This window comes from Mycteria americana, unplaced genomic scaffold, assembly GCF_035582795.1.
Source record: "Mycteria americana isolate JAX WOST 10 ecotype Jacksonville Zoo and Gardens unplaced genomic scaffold, USCA_MyAme_1.0 Scaffold_264, whole genome shotgun sequence".
Lineage (NCBI taxonomy): Eukaryota > Metazoa > Chordata > Aves > Ciconiiformes > Ciconiidae > Mycteria > Mycteria americana.
This window is the reverse complement of record NW_027445603.1, coordinates 1-16,662: the sequence shown is the minus strand read 5'-3', so window position 1 is coordinate 16,662 and position 16,662 is coordinate 1. Positions and strand designations below refer to the sequence as shown.

Genomic DNA, 16,662 nt, shown 5'->3' with positions numbered 1-16,662 from the left:
GAACCCCTCAGGTGACATTATGGGGTGCCCTGGACCCTCTGAAACCCCTCAGGTGACATTTTGGGGTGTCCTGGGCCCTCCAACCCCCTCAGGTGACATTTTGGGGTGCCTCAGGCCCCTCAGAGCAAGGAGACCCCCAAGATGTTCTACAATGCTTGGAGAAGACCCCCCGGGGCAAGGAGACCCCCAAGATCCCCCACAAGGGTTGGAGAAGACCCCTCAGAGCAAGGAGACCCCCAAGATCCTCCACAAGGGCTGGAGAAGACCCCATGGGGCAAGGAGACCCCCAAGATGTTCTACAATGCTTGGAGAAGACCCCCCGGGGCAAGGAGACCCCCAAGATCTTCTACAATGCTTGGAGAAGACCCCCCGGGGCAAGGAGACCCCCAAGATCCCCCACAAGGGCTGGAGAAGACCCCTCAGAGCAAGGAGACCCCCAAGATCCTCCACAAGGGTTGGAGAAGACCCCACAGGGCAAGGAGACCCCCAAGATCCCCCACAAGGGCTGGAGAAGACCCCATGGGGCAAGGAGACCCCCAAGATGTTCTACAATGCTTGGAGAAGACCCCCCGGGGCAAGGAGACCCCCAGGATCCTCCACAAGGGCTGGAGAAGACCCCACAGGGCAAGGAGACCCCCAAGATCCCCCACAAGGGTTGGAGAAGACCCCACGGGGCAAGGAGACCCCCAAGATCCCCCACAAAGGCTGGAGAAGACCCCCCGGGGCAAGGAGACCCCCAAGATCCCCCACAAGGGCTGGAGAAGACCCCCCGGGGCAAGGAGACCCCCAGCCCAGACCATCGTCACCAAGCCTCGGGTGGAGAACAAGCTCAGGTGGATTTTTTTTGGCAGGGACCCCCGTTTCCTGAGGGAACGTCGTTCCTGGGGAGGCCTCAAGGACGGGGGTGACGGCCCACCACGGCACGGAGGTCCTGGCAGAGAAGGACCGCGGGGCGACGGGCCTGGACGTCGCCCTCGGAAGGCAAACGGCGTTGACGCGGGGAGAAGGACGAGGTCGTGAAGGAGGTGGGTGGGGGCAGCCGCGGGCGGGTTCAAGGCCTTGGGGACACCTCTCCAGGGTGCTCCTGTCCCCCAGGAACATCTCATGGGGTCTTCAGGGCCTTGGGGACACCTCTCCAGGGTGCTCCTGTCCCTCAGGACATCTCATGGGGTCTTCAGGGCCTTGGGGACACCTCTCCAGGGTGCTCCTGTCCCTCAGGACATCTCATGGGGTCTTCAAGGCCTTGGGGACCCCTCTCCAGGGTGCTCCTGTCCCCCAGGGACATCTCATGGGGTCTTCAGGGCCTTGGGGACACCTCTCCAGGGTGCTCCTGTCCCTCAGGACATCTCATGGGGTCTTCAGGGCCTTGGGGACACCTCTCCAGGGTGCTCCTGGCCCTCAGGACATCTCATGGGGTCTTCAGGGCCTTGGGGACACCTCTCCAGGGTGCTCCTGGCCCTCAGGACATCTCATGGGGTCTTCAGGGCCTTGGGGACCCCTCTCCAGGGTGCTCCTGGCCCTCAGGACATCTCATGGGGTCTTCAGGGCCTTGGGGACACCTCTCCAGGGTGCTCCTGTCCCCCAGGGACATCTCATGGGGTCTTCAGGGCCTTGGGGACACCTCTCCAGGGTGCTCCTGGCCCTCAGGAACATCTCATGGGGTCTTCAAGGCCTTGGGGACACCTCTCCAGGGTGCTCCTGTCCCTCAGGACATCTCATGGGGTCTTCAGGGCCTTGGGGACACCTCTCCAGGGTGCTCCTGGCCCTCAGGGACATCTCATGGGGTCTCCAGGGCCTTGGGGACACCTCTCCAGGGTGCTCCTGGCCCTCAGGAACATCTCATGGGGTCTTCAGGACCTTGGGGACACCTCTCCAGGGTGCTCCTGGCCCTCAGGGACATCTCATGGGGTCTCCAGGGCCTTGGGGACACCTCTCCAGGGTGCTCCTGGCCCTCAGGAACATCTCATGGGGTCTTCAGGACCTTGGGGACACCTCTCCAGGGTGCTCCTGGCCCTCAGGGACATCTCATGGGGTCTTCAAGGCCTTGGGGACACCTCTCCAGGGTGCTCCTGGCCCCCAGGAACATCTCATGGGGTCTTCAAGGCCTTGGGGACACCTCTCCAGGGTGCTCCTGGCCCTCAGGGACATCTCATGGGGTCTTCAGGGCCTTGGGGACACCTCTCCAGGGTGCTCCTGGCCCTCAGGACATCTCATGGGGTCTTCAAGGCCTTGGGGACACCTCTCCAGGGTGCTCCTGGCCCTCAGGGACATCTCATGGGGTCTCCAGGGCCTTGGGGACACCTCTCCAGGGTGCTCCTGGCCCTCAGGGACATCTCATGGGGTCTCCAGGGCCTTGGGGACACCTCTCCAGGGTGCTCCTGGCCCCCAGGAACATCTCATGGGGTCTTCAAGGCCTTGGGGACACCTCTCCAGGGTGCTCCTGGCCCTCAGGGACATCTCATGGGGTCTTCAGGGCCTTGGGGACACCTCTCCAGGGTGCTCCTGTCCCTCAGGGACATCTCATGGGGTCTTCAGGGCCTTGGGGACACCTCTCCAGGGTGCTCCTGTCCCCCAGGAACATCTCATGGGGTCTTCAGGGCCTTGGGGACACCTCTCCAGGGTGCTCCTGGCCCTCAGGAACATCTCATGGGGTCTCCAGGGCCTTGGGGACACCTCTCCAGGGCTCTTGTGTCCGGGTGACATCCCCAAGTGTGTTCTTCTCTTGAGGACATCTTCATGGAGATCTTGTCTTCCTTGGGGACATCCCTGGGTCTCCTTCTTCCCCAAGAGATGTCCCCATGGGGTTCCTCATGACTTGGGGACATCTTCGGTCCCACTCTCCTCCTCCTTGGGGACATCTCCAGGGGTCCCACCTCCCCCAGGAGATGTCCCCATGGGGTCCCTCATGACTTGGGGACATCTCCAGGGGTCCCACCTCCCCCAGGAGATGTCCCCATGGGGTCCCTCATCCCTTGGGGACATCTCCAGGGGTCCCACCTCCCCCAGGAGATGTCCCCATGGGGTCCCTCATCCCTTGGGGACATCTCCAGGGGTCCCACCTCCCCCAGGAGATGTCCCCATGGGGTCCCTCATCCCTTGGGGACATCTCCAGGGGTCCCACCTCCCCCAGGAGATGTCCCCATGGGGTCCCTCATGACTTGGGGACATCTCCAGGGATCCCACCTCCCCCAGATGTCCCCATGGGGTCCCTCATGACTTGGGGACATCTCCAGGGATCCCACCTCCCCCAGATGTCCCCATGGGGTCTCTCATCCCTTGGGGACATCTCCAGGGGTCCCACCTCCCCCAAGAGATGTCCCCGTGGGGTCTCTCATGACTTGGGGACATCTCCAGTCCCACTCTCCTCCTCCCTGGGGACATCTCCAGGGGTCCCACCTCCCCTGGGGCTGTCCCCATGGGGTCCCTCATCCCTTGGGGACATCTCCAGGGGTCCCACCTCCCCCAGGAGATGTCCCCATGGGGTCCCTCATCCCTTGGAGACATCTCCAGGGGTCCCACCTCCCCCAGGAGATGTCCCCATGGCGTCCCTCATCCCTTGGGGACATCTCCACTCCCACCCTCCTCCTCCTCCCTGGGGACATCTCCACGGGTCCCACCTCCCCTGGGGCTGTGCCCATGTCCCTTGCGACCATCTCCAGTGGTGGCATCTCCCTCCTCCTCCTCCTCCTCCTCCTCCTCCTCCTCCTCCTCCTCCCAGGGGGCTTCCCCGTCCCCCCACTCCCTGAAGACCCGGAAGGGCGGCCCATGACCCGGCACGATGACGTCGGCCATGGCCATCACCCGCCGCCGGCTTCGCTCCTGCCGCCTCGGGTCTTCGCTCAACGCCCTCCACTCTTCCTCATCTTCCTCCCTCTCGAACAAGTCCCCGGCCACCACCACGGTCCCCAGGGAGGTGCCGCGTACCACCAGGCTGACGTGGTTCGCGGTGTGACCCGGGGTGGCCGTCACCTCGAGGTGACCGGGGTGGAGGACGTAGGGACGCCCCGCGGCCAAGCCGTGGGGGAGGTAGCGCCCGTCGCCCCGGCTCAGGTCCAGACCCACCAGCAGGGTGGCCCCGGGGAAGAGGTTGATGTTCCCCACGTGGTCCGAGTGCCCGTGGGTGCAGACGACGTGGGTGACGTCCTCCGGGGACAACCCCTCCTCTCCCAACAGCTCCAGGAGACGCCGGCGGGCCCAGGGCCCCCCCGTGTCCACCAGCGCCGTCACCGGCCCCCCCCGGACGAGGCTGACGGAGCCGTCGGCGCGGACGCTGCCGTCGGGCTGGGGGCGGCTGTAGCCCTCCTGCAGCACCCGCAGGCCGTAGGGGACCCCCGCCACCTCCCGCCTGCCCAGAGGTGACGTCCGCACCCCCCGCGGCATTGGGGGGGGGGTTCCCGGCGCGGGGGGCGGTGACGGGCGGAGGGGGTCGAGGTTGGTGGCGGTGGCCTGGGGGGCGGAAAGGGTGGAGGAGACCCCCAGTGGTCTCCCCCGCCCCCTTTTTAGCCCAGTGGTCTCCCCCATTCCCCCCCCCGTCACCCCCAGTGGTCTCCCCCATTCCCCCCTATGATCCCCAGTGGTCTCCCCCGCCCCCTTTTTAGCCCAATGGTCTCCCCCGTTCCCCCCCGTCACCCCCAGTGGTCTCCCCCATTCCCCCCTATGACCCCCAATGGTCTCCCCCACCCGCTGTTAGCCCAATGGTCTCCCCCGTTCCCCCCCCGTCACCCCCAGTGGTCTCCCCTGCCCCCCTGTTACCCCAATGGTCTCCCCCATTCCCCCCCGTCACCCCCAATGGTCTCCCCCATTCCCCCCTATGACCCCCAATGGTCTCCCCCACCCCCTGTTAGCCCAATGGTCTCCCCCGTCACCCCCAGTGGTCTCCCCCATTCCCCCCCGTCACCCCCAGTGGTCTCCCCTGCCCCCTTTTTAGCCCAATGGTCTCCCCCGTTCCCCCTCCGTCACCCCCAGTGGTCTCCCCTGCCCCCCTGTTAGCCCAATGGTCTCCCCCATTCCCCCCCGTCACCCCCAGTGGTCTCCCCCATTCCCCCCTATGACCCCCAATGGTCTCCCCCGCCCCCTTTTTAGCCCAATGGTCTCCCCCATTCCCCCCCCCGTCACCGCCAGTGGTCTCCCCCATTCCCCCCTATGACCCCCAGTGGTCTCCCCCACCCCCCTGTTAGCCCAATGGTCTCCCCCATTCCCCCCCCCCGTCACCCCCAATGGTCTCCCCCATTCCCCCCTATGACCCCCAATGGTCTCCCCCACCCGCTGTTAGCCCAATGGTCTCCCCCGTTCCCCCCCCGTCACCCCCAGTGGTCTCCCCTGCCCCCCTGTTACCCCAATGGTCTCCCCCATTCCCCCCCGTCACCCCCAATGGTCTCCCCCATTCCCCCCTATGACCCCCAATGGTCTCCCCCACCCCCTGTTAGCCCAATGGTCTCCCCCGTCACCCCCAGTGGTCTCCCCTGCCCCCTTTTTAGCCCAGTGGTCTCCTCCATTCCCCCCCCATCACCCCCAGTGGTCTCCCCCGCCCCCCTGTTAGCCCAATGGTCTCCCCCGTCACCCCCAGTGGTCTCCCCCATTCCCCCCCGTCACCCCCAGTGGTCTCCCCTGCCCCCTTTTTAGCCCAATGGTCTTCCCCATTCCCCCCCGTCACCCCCAGTGGCCTCCCCCATTCCCCCCTATGACCCCCAGTGGTCTCCCCCACCCCCCTGTTAGCCCAATGGTCTCCCCCATTCCCCCCCGTCACCCCCAGTGGTCTCCCCCATTCCCCTCTATGACCCCCAATGGTCTCCCCCACCCCCTGTTAGCCCAATGGTCTCCCCCATTCCCCCCCGTCACCCCCAGTGGTCTCCCCCGCCCCCTTTTTAGCCCAGTGGTCTCCTCCATTCCCCCCCCCGTCACCCCCAGTGGTCTCCCCCATTCCCCCCTATGACCCCCAATGGTCTCCCCCACCCCCTGTTAGCCCAATGGTCTCCCCCGTCACCCCCAATGGTCTCCCCCATTCCCCCCCGTCACCCCCAATGGTCTCCCCCCCCATTAACCCCAATAGTCTCCCCCATTCCCCCCCCCGTCACCCCCCATGGTCTCCCCCATTCCCCCCCGTCACCCCCAATGGTCTCCCCCATCCCCCCCCCCGTTACCCCAGTGGTCTCCCCCTTCCTCCCCCCATTAACCCCAATGGTCTCCCCCATTCCCCCCCCGTCACCCCCAATGGCCTCCCCCCCCCCATTAACCCCAATGGTCTCCCCCATTCCCCCCCGTCACCCCCAATGGTCTCCCCCATTCCCCCCCCCGTCACCCCCAATGGCCTCCCCCCCCCATTAACCCCAATGGTCTCCCCCATTCCCCCCCCCCCCGTCACCCCCCATGGTCTCCCCTACCCACCCCCGTTACCTCAGTGCTCGCCGCCTTGCGCATGCGCGCTGCTCCCCACCTCTCCTTCCCGCCGGAGTGCGCATGCGCCCCGCTCTCCGAGCCCCCTCCCTCTCCGGCCGCCCCTCCCGCCGCCGCGCAGGTCCTGGCAGCTCGGTAGTGAGCACCGCTCCGTCCCGCCTCCCACCACCGCGACCAGCCCCGCTTACTCTCCATATCGCAGCTCCATATCGCGATAATTCCACCCCCGCGGGTACGGAGGAAGGGTTTCGGGTCCCGTGTTCCCCCCCCCCTCCCTCGGATCTCCCCCACCCGCCGCGGCCAGGACCTGGCGCTGAGGGGGCCGAGCCAAGATGGCGGCGGCGCTGAGGGGCCGAGCCAAGATGGCGGCGGCGGGAAACGGGGAGGCGGCGTGAGAGGTGGCCGGGGGGGTCCCCGTCCCCGTCCCCGTCCCCGTCCGTCCCGTCCCCCCCCGGGTCCTTCTCTCGGGGTCCCCCCCCTTGGGGTCCGTGTGGCGGCGGGGCTGGCGGCTGTCTTGGGGTCCCCTCGGCCCTGGGGTCCCCCGGCTTTGCGGTTCCCCTGTTTTTAGGGTCCCCCAGCTTTGGGGCTGCCCGGCTTTGGGGGCCTCCCGGCCTTGGGGTGCCCCCCCCCCCGGCTTTGGGGCCCCCAGTTTGGGGGTTCCCCTGTTTTTAGGGTCCCCCCAGCTTTGGGGTCCCCCCGCCTTTAGCATCCCTTGGGTTTAGGCTCCCCCGGCTTGGGGGTCCCCCGGTTTTGGGGTTCCCCCATTTTGAGGGTCCCCCAGCTTTGGGGTGCCACCCCCCCCCAAGGCTTTAGGGGTCCCCTCAGCTTCAGGGCCCCCAGTTTTGGGGTTCCCCTGTTTTTAGGGTCTCCCAGCTTTGGGGTCGCCCAGTTTTGGGGTGTTTCCCCCCCCCCCCCCCAGCGTTGAGGTCCCCTCGGTTTCGGGGTTCCCCTGTTTTTAGGATCCCCCCAGTTTTGGGGTCCCCCAGTTTCGGGGTGTCTCCCCCTCCCCCCTGCCTTGGGGTCCCCCCGCCTTTAGCATCCCCTGGTTTTAGGGTCCCCCGGCTTGGGGGTCCCCCAGTTTTGGGGTCCCCCAGTTTTGGGGTCCCCCTATTTCAGGGGTTGCCCAGCTTTGGGGTGCGTGTGTCCCCCGGCTTTAGGGTCCCCCCAGCTTTGGGGTCCCCCCAGCTTTGCGTTCCCCCCGGCTCCCCCACCCCCTGTTTTCAGGCTCCCCCAGCTTTGGGGTCCCCCCCCCCCCCCGCCCGGCTTTGGGGTCCCCCCGTTTTTAGGGGAGGAAGAGGAGGAGGAGGAGGATGGCGGAGGAGAAGAAGCTGAAGCTGAGCCACACGCTGCTGCCGGCCGAGTCGATGAAGGTGATGGCGGAGGCCATGGGGCTGGGGCAGGTGCCCGAGGAGAGCTGCCAGCTGCTGGCCGAGGAGGCTAGCTACCGCCTCAAGGAGGTGGCCCAGGTGGGGGCACGGGGGGAGCCCCCCCCCTTGGGTCACCCGGGGTTGGGGGGGGACAGTCCCGTCCCCCCCCAATTGCCCGGGTTTGGGGGGGCACTGGGGGTGGGGGATGGGGACAGGGAGCGGGAATGGGGGTCACACACACCCCCCCGCCCAGATCGCCCGGGTTTGGGGGGGACGGTGGGGATGGGAAGGGGGGGGGACACGGATGGACCCCCCCTTGGGTCACCTGGGGTTGGGGGGGGGGGCGGTGGGGATGGGAAGGGGGGGGGACACACGGATGGACCCCCCCTTGGGTCACCTGGGGTTGGGGGGGGACGGTGGGGATGGGAAGGGGGGGACAGAGCCTGGATTGCCCGCGTTTGGGGGGACTGGGAATGGGGGGGGGGATGGGGGGACAGCCCCCCCCCCCAGATCGCCCGGGTTTGGGGGGACAGCGGGGACGGGAAGGGGGGGGGACCCCCCCTTGGGTCACCTGGGTTTGGGGAGGGAACAAGAGGGATGGGAACCGGGGGGAGAGCCCCCCCCAGATCACCCAGTTTTGGGGGGACAGTGGGGGCGGGGGGTGACGGGGACAGGGAATGGGGGTGTCGCCCCCCCCCCCCCCCCCATCGCCCGGCTTTGGGGGGGCGAGGGATGCGGACAGGGGCACGGAAACCCCGGGCGTTGGGGGCACAAGGGGGTGTCAGCCCCTTCCCGGCCTCGCTGGCCCCTCCCCGCTGACATCCCCCGCCCTCGGGGGGGGGGGGTATCCCCCCAAAACCCCTGCTCCCCCTTTTTTTTACCCCCCCCCCAGGACGCCCTCAAATTCATGCACATGGGGAAGCGCCGCAAGCTGACGACGGGGGACGTCGACTTCGCCCTCAAACTCAAAAACGTGGAGGTACCGCGGCCGCCCGGCGGGGGGGGGGACCCCCAGGACCCTTGGGGGGGGGGATTTGGGGTCCCCCAGCCCCCCCCCTTGACCCCCCCCCATTTCCCCCCAGCCCCTCTACGGCTTCCACGCCCAGGAGTTCATCCCCTTCCGTTACGCCAGCGGCGGCGGCCGCGAGCTTTATTTTTACGAGGAAAAAGAAGTGGATTTGAGCGACATCATCAACACCCCCCTGCCCCGCGTGCCCCTCGACGTCTGCCTCAAGGGTGGGGCTGGGCTTTTTGGGGGGGGGGTTGGGGTGATTTTAGGGGGTTTTGGGGGGGCTCCTTACCTTATTTTTCTCTCCCCCCCACCCCCCTGTTTCCAGCTCACTGGCTCAGCATCGAGGGGGTGCAGCCGGCCATCCCCGAAAACCCCCCGCCCGGTGAGCGAGCTGCCCTTCCTCCTCCTCCTCCTCGGGGATTCCCCCCCCCCGGAGGTGGGTGACCCCCCCAAACCCCCCCCCCCGTTTTTCCCCAGCCCCCAAGGAGCAGCAGAAAGCCGAAGCCACGGAGCCCCTCAAGTCCACCAAGCCGGGGCAGGAGGAGGAGGGGACCCTGAAGGGGAAGGGGCAGAGCGTGGCCGCCGCCGACGGCAAAGGTGGGGGTCACGGGGGGGCGGGGGGGGGGGATCTATGGGGCGGGAAAGGGGTTGTGGGGCGTTGGGGAGGCTCTGGGGGGTGTTTGGGGGGGGGGGGGCCATGGGGTGTTTGAGATGGTTTGGGGGGGTCTGGGGGGGGTTTGGGGGTGCGTGGGGTGTTCAGGAAGGGGTGGGGGGGGTCTGGGGGGGGGTTGGGGGGTGCTCGCAGGGGTTTGGGGGGCCCACAGGGATTTGGGGTGCTCACAGGGATTTGGGGGGGGCCCGCGGGGGTTTGGGGTGCCCACAGGGATTGGGGGGGTGCCCGCGGGGGTTTGGGGGGTACCCACAGCGATTGGGGGTGCCCGCAGGGATTTGGGGGTGCCTGCAGGGATTGGGGGTGCCTGCAGGGATCTTGGGGTGCTCACAGGGATTTGGGGGGTGCCCGTGGGGGTTTGGGGGGGCCTGTAGGGATCTTGGGGTGCCTGTGGGGATTTGGGGGTGCTCACAGGATTTGGGGTGCTCACAGGGATTGGGGTGCCTGCAGGGATTTGGGGGGTACCCACAGGGATTGGGGGTGCCCACGGGGGTTTGGGTGTTCACAGGGATTTGGGGGGTGCCCGCAGGGGTTTGGGGGGGCCTGTAGGGATCTTGGGGTGCTCACAGGGATTTGGGGTACCCGCAGGGATTTGGGGGGTACCCACAGGGATTGGGGGTACCCGCGGGGGTTTGGGGGGCCCGCGGGGCCATGGGGTGTTCACAGGGATTTGGGGGGTGCCCGCAGGGGTTTGGGGGGGCCTGTAGGGATCTTGGGGTGCTCACAGGGATTTGGGGTGCTCACAGGGATTGGGGGTACCCGCAGGGATTTGGGGGGTACCCACAGGGATTGGGGGTACCCGCGGGGGTTTGGGGGTGTTCACAGGGATTTGGGGGGTGCCCGCGGGGTTTGGGGGGCCCGCAGGGCCGTGGGGTGTTCACAGGGATTTGGGGGGTGCCCGTAGGGTTTGGGGGGCCCGCGGGGGTTTGGGGTGTTCACAGGGATTTGGGGGGTGCCCGCGGGGGTTTGGGGGGCCCGCGGGGGTTTGGGGTGCTCACAGGGATTGGGGGTACCCGTGGGGGTTTGGGGTGTTCACAGGGATTTGGGGGTGCTCACAGGGATTGGGGGTACCCGCGGGGGTTTGGGGTGCTCACAGGGATTTGGGGGGTGCCCGCGGGGGTTTGGGGGGGCCCGCGGGGGGCGGGGCGCTGGCTGAGCGTGCCCCCCCCAGGGAAGGAGAAGAAGGGGCCGCTGCTGGAGGGGCCGCCCCTGCGGCTGAAGCCCCGCAGCGTGCACGAGCTGTCGGTGGAGCAGCAGCTCTACTACAAGGAGATCACCGAGGCCTGCGTGGGCTCCTGCGAGGCCAAGCGCGCTGTGAGCCGCCCCGCCCACCGCACAGCCCCGCCCACCAGACAGCCCCGCCCTGCCCCGCCCCAACCGGGACAGCCCCGTGTGCCCAACCCCTCCTGGGGACGGCCTGGCCCCGCCCCAACGGGACAGCTCCGGCCCGCCCCCCCAGACAGCCCCGCCCCACCCACCAGGGGACACCCCCCCGGCCCGCCCCACCGGACAGCCCCGGCCCCGCCCACCGGACAGCCCCGGCCCCGCCCACCAGACGGCCCCGGCCCCGCCCCAATGGACAGCCCCGCCCCGCCCACCAGACAGCCCCGGCCCCGCCCCAACCGGGACAGCCCCGTGTGCCCAACCCCCTCCTGGGGACAGCCCCGGCCCCGCCCCCCCAGACAGCCCCGGCCCCGCCCCCCAGACAGCCCCGGCCCCGCCCCCAGACAGCCCCGCCCACCCCCAGACAGCCCCGCCCACCCACCAGGGGACACCTCCCCGGCCCCGCCCACCGGACAGCCCCGGCCCCGCCCACCAGACAGCCCCGGCCCCGCCCCAACCGGGACAGCCCCGTGTGCCCAACCCCCTCTTGGGGCCACCCCCCTGTCCCCACCCCCCCTCTGGGGCCACCCCACCCCAACGCCCCCCTCCCCCCCCCCCGCTCTCTCCCGGGTCCCTGGTCTGCGTGTCCCCCCCCCGCGTCCCCCCCGTGTCCCCAACCCCCTCCCGCGTCCCTCGGCGCCGTCCCCTGGGGTGACGTCCCCGTGTCCCCGTGTCCCCCTGTCCCCTCGTCCCCGTGTCCCCCTGTCCCCTGGGGTGACGTCCCCGGGTCCCCCTGTCCCCTCGTCCTCTGGGGTGACGTCCCCATGTCCCCCTCTCCCCTCGTCCCTGTGTCCCCCTGTCCCCCCTGTCCCCTGGGGTGACGTCCCTGTGTCCCCCTTGTCCCCGTGTCCCCCTCTCCCCTCGTCCCCTGGGGTGACGTCCCCATGTCCCCCTGTCCCCTCGTCCCCGTGTCCCCCTCTCCCCCCGTCCCCTGGGGTGACGTCCCCGTGTCCCCCTGTCCCCTTGTCCCTGTGTCCCCCTGTCCCCCCCGTCCCCTGGGGTGACGTCCCCGTGTCCCCCTGTCCCCTCGTCCCCGTGTCCCCCTCTCCCCTTGTCCCTGGGGTGACGTCCCCGTGTCCCCCTGTCCCCTCGTCCCCTGTCCCCTCGTCCCCCTGTCCCCCTGTCCCCTCGTCCCCTGGGGTGACGTCCCCGTGTCCCCCTGTTCCCTCGTCCCCGTGTCCCCCTGTCCCCTCATCCCCTGGGTGACATCCCGTGTCCCCCTGTCCCCTCGTCCCTGTGTCCCCCTCTCCCCCTGTCCCCTGGGGTGACGTCCCCGTGTCCCCCTGTCCCCTCGTCCCCGTGTCCCCCGTCCCCTCGTCCCCTGCGGTGACGTCCCCGTGTCCCCCTGTCCCCTCGTCCCGTGTCCCCCGTCCCCTCGTCCCCTGGCGTGACATCCCGTGTCCCCTGTCCCCCCGTCCCCTGGGGTGACGTCCCCCTGTCCCCCTCTCTCCTCTTCCCCTGGGGTGACGTCCCCGTGTCCCCCTCTCCCCTCGTCCCCTGTCCCCCCGTCCCCTCGTCCCCTGGCGTGACGTCCCCGTGTCCCCCTGTCCCCCCTGTCCCCCCCCAGGAAGCCCTGCAGAGCATCGCCACCGACCCCGGCCTCTACCAGATGCTGCCGCGCTTCAGCACCTTCATCTCCGAGGGGGTGAGTTCCGGTGACGTCCCCGACGGCCGGCGGGTGGCCCTGGTGACGTCGTCCCTCGGCGCGACGTCACCGTCGTGTGTGTCCCCCCCCCCCCCCCGCCAGGTGCGCGTCAACGTGGTGCAGAACAACCTGGCGCTGCTCATCTACCTCATGCGCATGGTGAAGGCTCTGATGGACAACCCCACCCTCTACCTGGAGAAATACGTGAGAGGGGGACGGGGACGGGGACGGGGCCACCCCCTGCTGTCACACCTGTGTCCCCACCCCCCCCCGGGACGTCACCTGCCTGCCCGGCTCCCTCGGGGCCGCGGGGGCCACCCGGCGCGCGTCCCCCGGCGTCGCGATTACGCGTGGGGGGGGGGGCGGCGGCGGCTCTGCGCCGCGACGTGGGGCCGTCCCTGGGTGCCACGCGTGTGTGTGTGTGTGTGTGTCCCCCCCCCGTGTCCCCTCCTGTCCCCCGATGTCCCCAAGCTCCGCGAGCTCGGCCCCGTCGTCACAACATCCGTCGGGAGCCACCAGCTCTGCCCGTGCCCCACGTGGGGCTGTCCCCATGTGTCCCATCCATGTCCCCCCGTGTCCCCCCGTGTCCCACCATGTCCCCCGTGTCCTCCATGTCCCCTCGTGTTCCCTCCTGTCCCCTGATGTCCCCAAGCTCCACGGTTCAGCCTCGTTGTCACAACATCCGTCAGGAGCCACCAGCTCTGCCTGCGTCCCCGATGTGGGGCTGTCCCCATGTGTCCCCTCCATGTCCCTTCGTGTCCCCCGTGTCCCCTCCTCGTCCCCCGATGTCCCCCAAGCTCCATGAGCTCGGCCCTGTTGTCACAACATCCGTCGGGAGCCACCAGCTCTCCCCATGCCCCGACGTGGGGCTGTCCCCATGTCCCCTCCATGTCCCCCCATATCCCCCCCATGTCCCCTCCATGTCGCCCCATGTCCTCTCGTGTCCCCTCCTGTCCCCCGATGTCCCCAAGCTCCGTGAGCTCGGCCCCGTCGTCACAACATCCGTCGGGAGCCACCAGCTCTGCCTGCGTCCCTGACATGGGCTGTCCCGTGTGTCCCCTCCATGTCCCCCCTTGTCCCCCCGTGTCCCACCATGTCCCCATGTGTCCCCATGTGTCCCCCCGTGTCCCCCCATGTCCCCATGTCCCCCTGTGTCCCCCCCATGTCCCCCTGTGTCCCCCCATGTCCCCACGTCCCCATGTCCCCCCCTGTCCCCGTGTCCTCCCGTGTCCCCCACGTCCCATGTCCCCGTGTCCCCCGTGTCCCCTCGTGTGTCCCCCGTGTCCCTGATGTCCCCATGTCCCTGTGTCCTCTCGTGTCCCCTGTGTCCCCCCATGTCCCCGTGTCCCCTGATGTCCCTGATGTCCCCATGTCCCCCCGTGTCCCCCGATGTCCCCGATGTCCCCGTGTCCCTGTGTCCCCTCGTGTCCCCTGTGTCCCCCATGTCCCCGTGTCCCCTGATGTCCCTGTGTCCCCCCGTGTCCCCTGATGTCCCCCTGATGTCCCCTGATGTCCCCATGTCCCTGTGTCCCCCGTGTCCCCCCGTGTCCCCCGATGTCCCCTGATGTCCCCGATGTCCCCCTGATGTCCCTGTGTCCCCCCATGTTCCCGTGTCCCCCCATGTCCCCTGACTGTCCCCGTGTCCCCCGTGTCCCCTGATGTCCCCGATGTCCCCCTGATGTCCCCGTGTCCCCCCGTGTCCCCATGTCCCCTGATGTCCCGTGTCCCCCGTGTCCCCTGATGTCCTGATGTCCCTGATGTCCCGTGTCCCTGTGTCCCCCGTGTCCCCCCATGTCCCCTGATGTCCCCGATGTCCCCTGTGTCCCCTGATGTCCCCGTGTTCCCGTGTCCCCTGATGTCCCCTGATGTCCCCGTGTCCCCCGTGTCCCCTTGTGTCCCCCCGTGTCCCTGATGTCCCCGTGTCCCTGTGTCCCCTTGTGTCCCCTTGTGTCCCCTGTGTCCCCCCATGTCCCCGTGTCCCCTGATGTCCCCTGTGTCCCCCCATGTCCCTGTGTCCCCCCGTGTCCCCTGATGTCCCCGATGTCCCCCTGATGTCCCCCTGATGTCCCCTGATGTCCCCTGATGTCCCCATGTCCCTGTGTCCCCCATGTCCCCGATGTCCCCTGATGTCCCCGTGTCCCCCGTGTCCCCTGATGTCCCCGATGTCCCCTGATGTCCCCGTGTCCCCCCGTGTCCCCTGATGTCCCCGATGTCCCCTGATGTCCCCGTGTCCCCCAATGTCCCCATGTCCCCTGATGTCCCCGTGTCCCCCGTGTCCCCTGATGTCCCCGATGTCCCCTGTGTCCCCATGTCCCCTGATGTCCCCCCGTGTCCCCCCGTGTCCCCCCATGTCCCCGAGGTCCGCTGATGCCCCCGTGTCCCAGCTGCACGAGCTCATCCCCGCCGTCATGACGTGCATCGTCAGCCGCCAGCTGTGCTGCGTCCCGACGTGGACAACCACTGGGCGCTGCGGGACTTCGCCGCCCGCCTGGTGGCCCAGGTCTGCAAGAACTTCAGCACCACCACCAACAACATCCAGTCCCGCATCACCAAGACCTTCACCAGGGTGCGGGTGTGGGGCTGGGGATGGGGGCTGGGGCTGGGGGGCTGGGGATGGGGGGATGTGGGGCTGGGGGGCGGGGATGGGGGGATGTGGGATGGGGGTGGGATGGGGGATGGGGGTGGGGATGTGGGGATGTGGGGTGGGGATGGGGGGCTGGGGGGCGGGGCTGGGGGGTGGGGATGTGGGGTGGGATGTGGGGATGGGGGGTGGGGGATGGGGGCTGGGGATGTGGGGCTGGGGGGCGGGGATGGGGGGGTGAGGATGTGGGGTGGGGGATGGGGATACGGGGCTGGGGATGTGGGGATATGGGGATGTGGGGTGGGATGGGGGGATGTGGGGCGGGGATGGGGAGGTGAGGATGTGGGGTGGGGATGTGGGCTGGGGGGCGGGGATGGGGGGTGGGGATGTGGGGATGTGGGGCGGGGATGGGGGGATGTGGGGAGGGGATGGGGGGATGTGGGGTGGGGGATATGGGGATGGGGGGCGGGGATGTGGAGCTGGGGATGTGGGGCTGGGGATGGGGGATGTGGGGTGGGATGTGGGGCGGGAATGGGGGGATGTGGGGAGGGGATGGGGGGATGTGGGTGGGGATATGGGGATGTGGGGTGGGGATGTGGGGCTGGGGGGCGGGGCTGGGGGGTGAGGATGTGGGGGTGGGGGGTGGGGATACGGGGATGGGGATACGGGGCTGGGGATGTGGGGATATGGGGATGTGGGGTGGGGATGGGGGGTGTGGGGTGGGGATGGGGGGATGGGGATGTGGGGTGGGGATGTGGGGCTGGGGAGCAGGGATGGGGGGTGGGGATGTGGGGATGGGGGGTGGGTGGTGGGGATACGGGGATGGGGATATGGGGCTGGGGATGTGGGGATATGGGGATGTGGGGTGGGGATGTGGGGCTGGGGAGCAGGGATGGGGGTGGGGATGTGGGGCTGGGGATGTGGGGCTGGGGATGTGGGGATGGGGGGCGGGGATGTGGGTGGGGATGGGGGGTGGTGGTGGGGATGTGGGGATGTGGGGCGGGGATGTGGGGCTGGGGGGCAGGTATGTGGGGTGGGGATGTGGGGCTGGGGGTGGGGATGGGGGGGTGGGGGCTGGGGATACGGGGCTGGGGATGTGGGGATATGGGGATGTGGGGTGGGGATGTGGGGCTGGGGGGCGGGGATGGGGGGGGTGGGGGGTGGGGATACGGGGATGGGGATATGGGGCTGGGGATGTGGGGGTGGGGATGGGGATGTGGGGATATGGGGATGTGGGGTGGGGCTGGGGGGGTGGGGGGTGGGGACATGGGGCTGGGATAAGGGGATGGGGGGTGGGGATGTGGGGATGGGATGGGGGGTGGGATGGGGGGCTGGGATGGGGGGCGGGGATAGGGGCCATGCATATGGGGATGTGGGGTGGGGCTGGGATGGGGGGCTGGGGATGTGGGGATGGGATGTGGGGCGCGGATGTGGATGTGGGGTTGGGTTGTGGGAATGGGATGGGGATGTGGGGCTGGGATGCAGGGCGGGTGTGGGGTGGGGATGGGGCTGGGATGTGGGTAGGGCTGGGATGGGAATGTGGGGCAGGGCTGGGGATGCGGGGCTGGGGATGTGGTGGGGATGTGGGGCGGGGATGTGGGGCAGGGATGG

General features: G+C 69.0%; 2 protein-coding genes across 8 annotated transcripts; one reads left to right on the top strand and one right to left on the bottom strand.

Annotated features, from left to right (window-relative positions):
* Positions 1-1,407: 1,407 nt before the first annotated feature.
* MBLAC1 (metallo-beta-lactamase domain containing 1) lies at positions 1,408-6,886 on the bottom strand. 7 transcript variants are annotated; one of them, XR_012773656.1, is made up of 5 exons: positions 6,385-6,430; positions 3,618-4,446; positions 3,302-3,396; positions 2,674-2,778; positions 1,408-1,498 (listed from the first exon to the last, which is right to left on the bottom strand). XR_012773656.1 is itself a non-coding variant. In XM_075489675.1 (4 exons), the coding sequence occupies exons 2-3, from the start codon at positions 4,378-4,380 to the stop codon at positions 3,332-3,334; spliced, it is 828 nt and encodes a 275-aa protein (XP_075345790.1). In that variant the 5' UTR covers positions 4,381-4,446; positions 6,582-6,886; the 3' UTR covers positions 2,347-2,778; positions 3,302-3,331. The 7 variants fall into 7 exon arrangements, 3 of the variants coding, with proteins under 3 accessions (XP_075345790.1, XP_075345788.1, XP_075345789.1); XR_012773657.1 differs by lacking the exon at positions 1,408-1,498 and adding an exon at positions 2,349-2,549; XM_075489675.1 differs by lacking the exons at positions 1,408-1,498; positions 6,385-6,430 and adding an exon at positions 6,582-6,886 and having other exon boundaries at positions 2,347-2,778.
* A 741-nt stretch (positions 6,887-7,627) lies between these two features.
* Positions 7,628-15,093, top strand: TAF6 (TATA-box binding protein associated factor 6; the record flags this gene model as incomplete). Its single annotated transcript, XM_075489672.1, is given in 10 exon segments — positions 7,628-7,859; positions 8,653-8,739; positions 8,843-8,996; positions 9,098-9,154; positions 9,250-9,369; positions 10,614-10,756; positions 12,393-12,470; positions 12,573-12,674; positions 14,855-14,906; positions 14,909-15,093. Coding segments are annotated over 10 exon segments (1,134 nt in total), but the record flags the coding sequence as incomplete, so codon positions are not given.
* Positions 15,094-16,662: the final 1,569 nt, after the last annotated feature.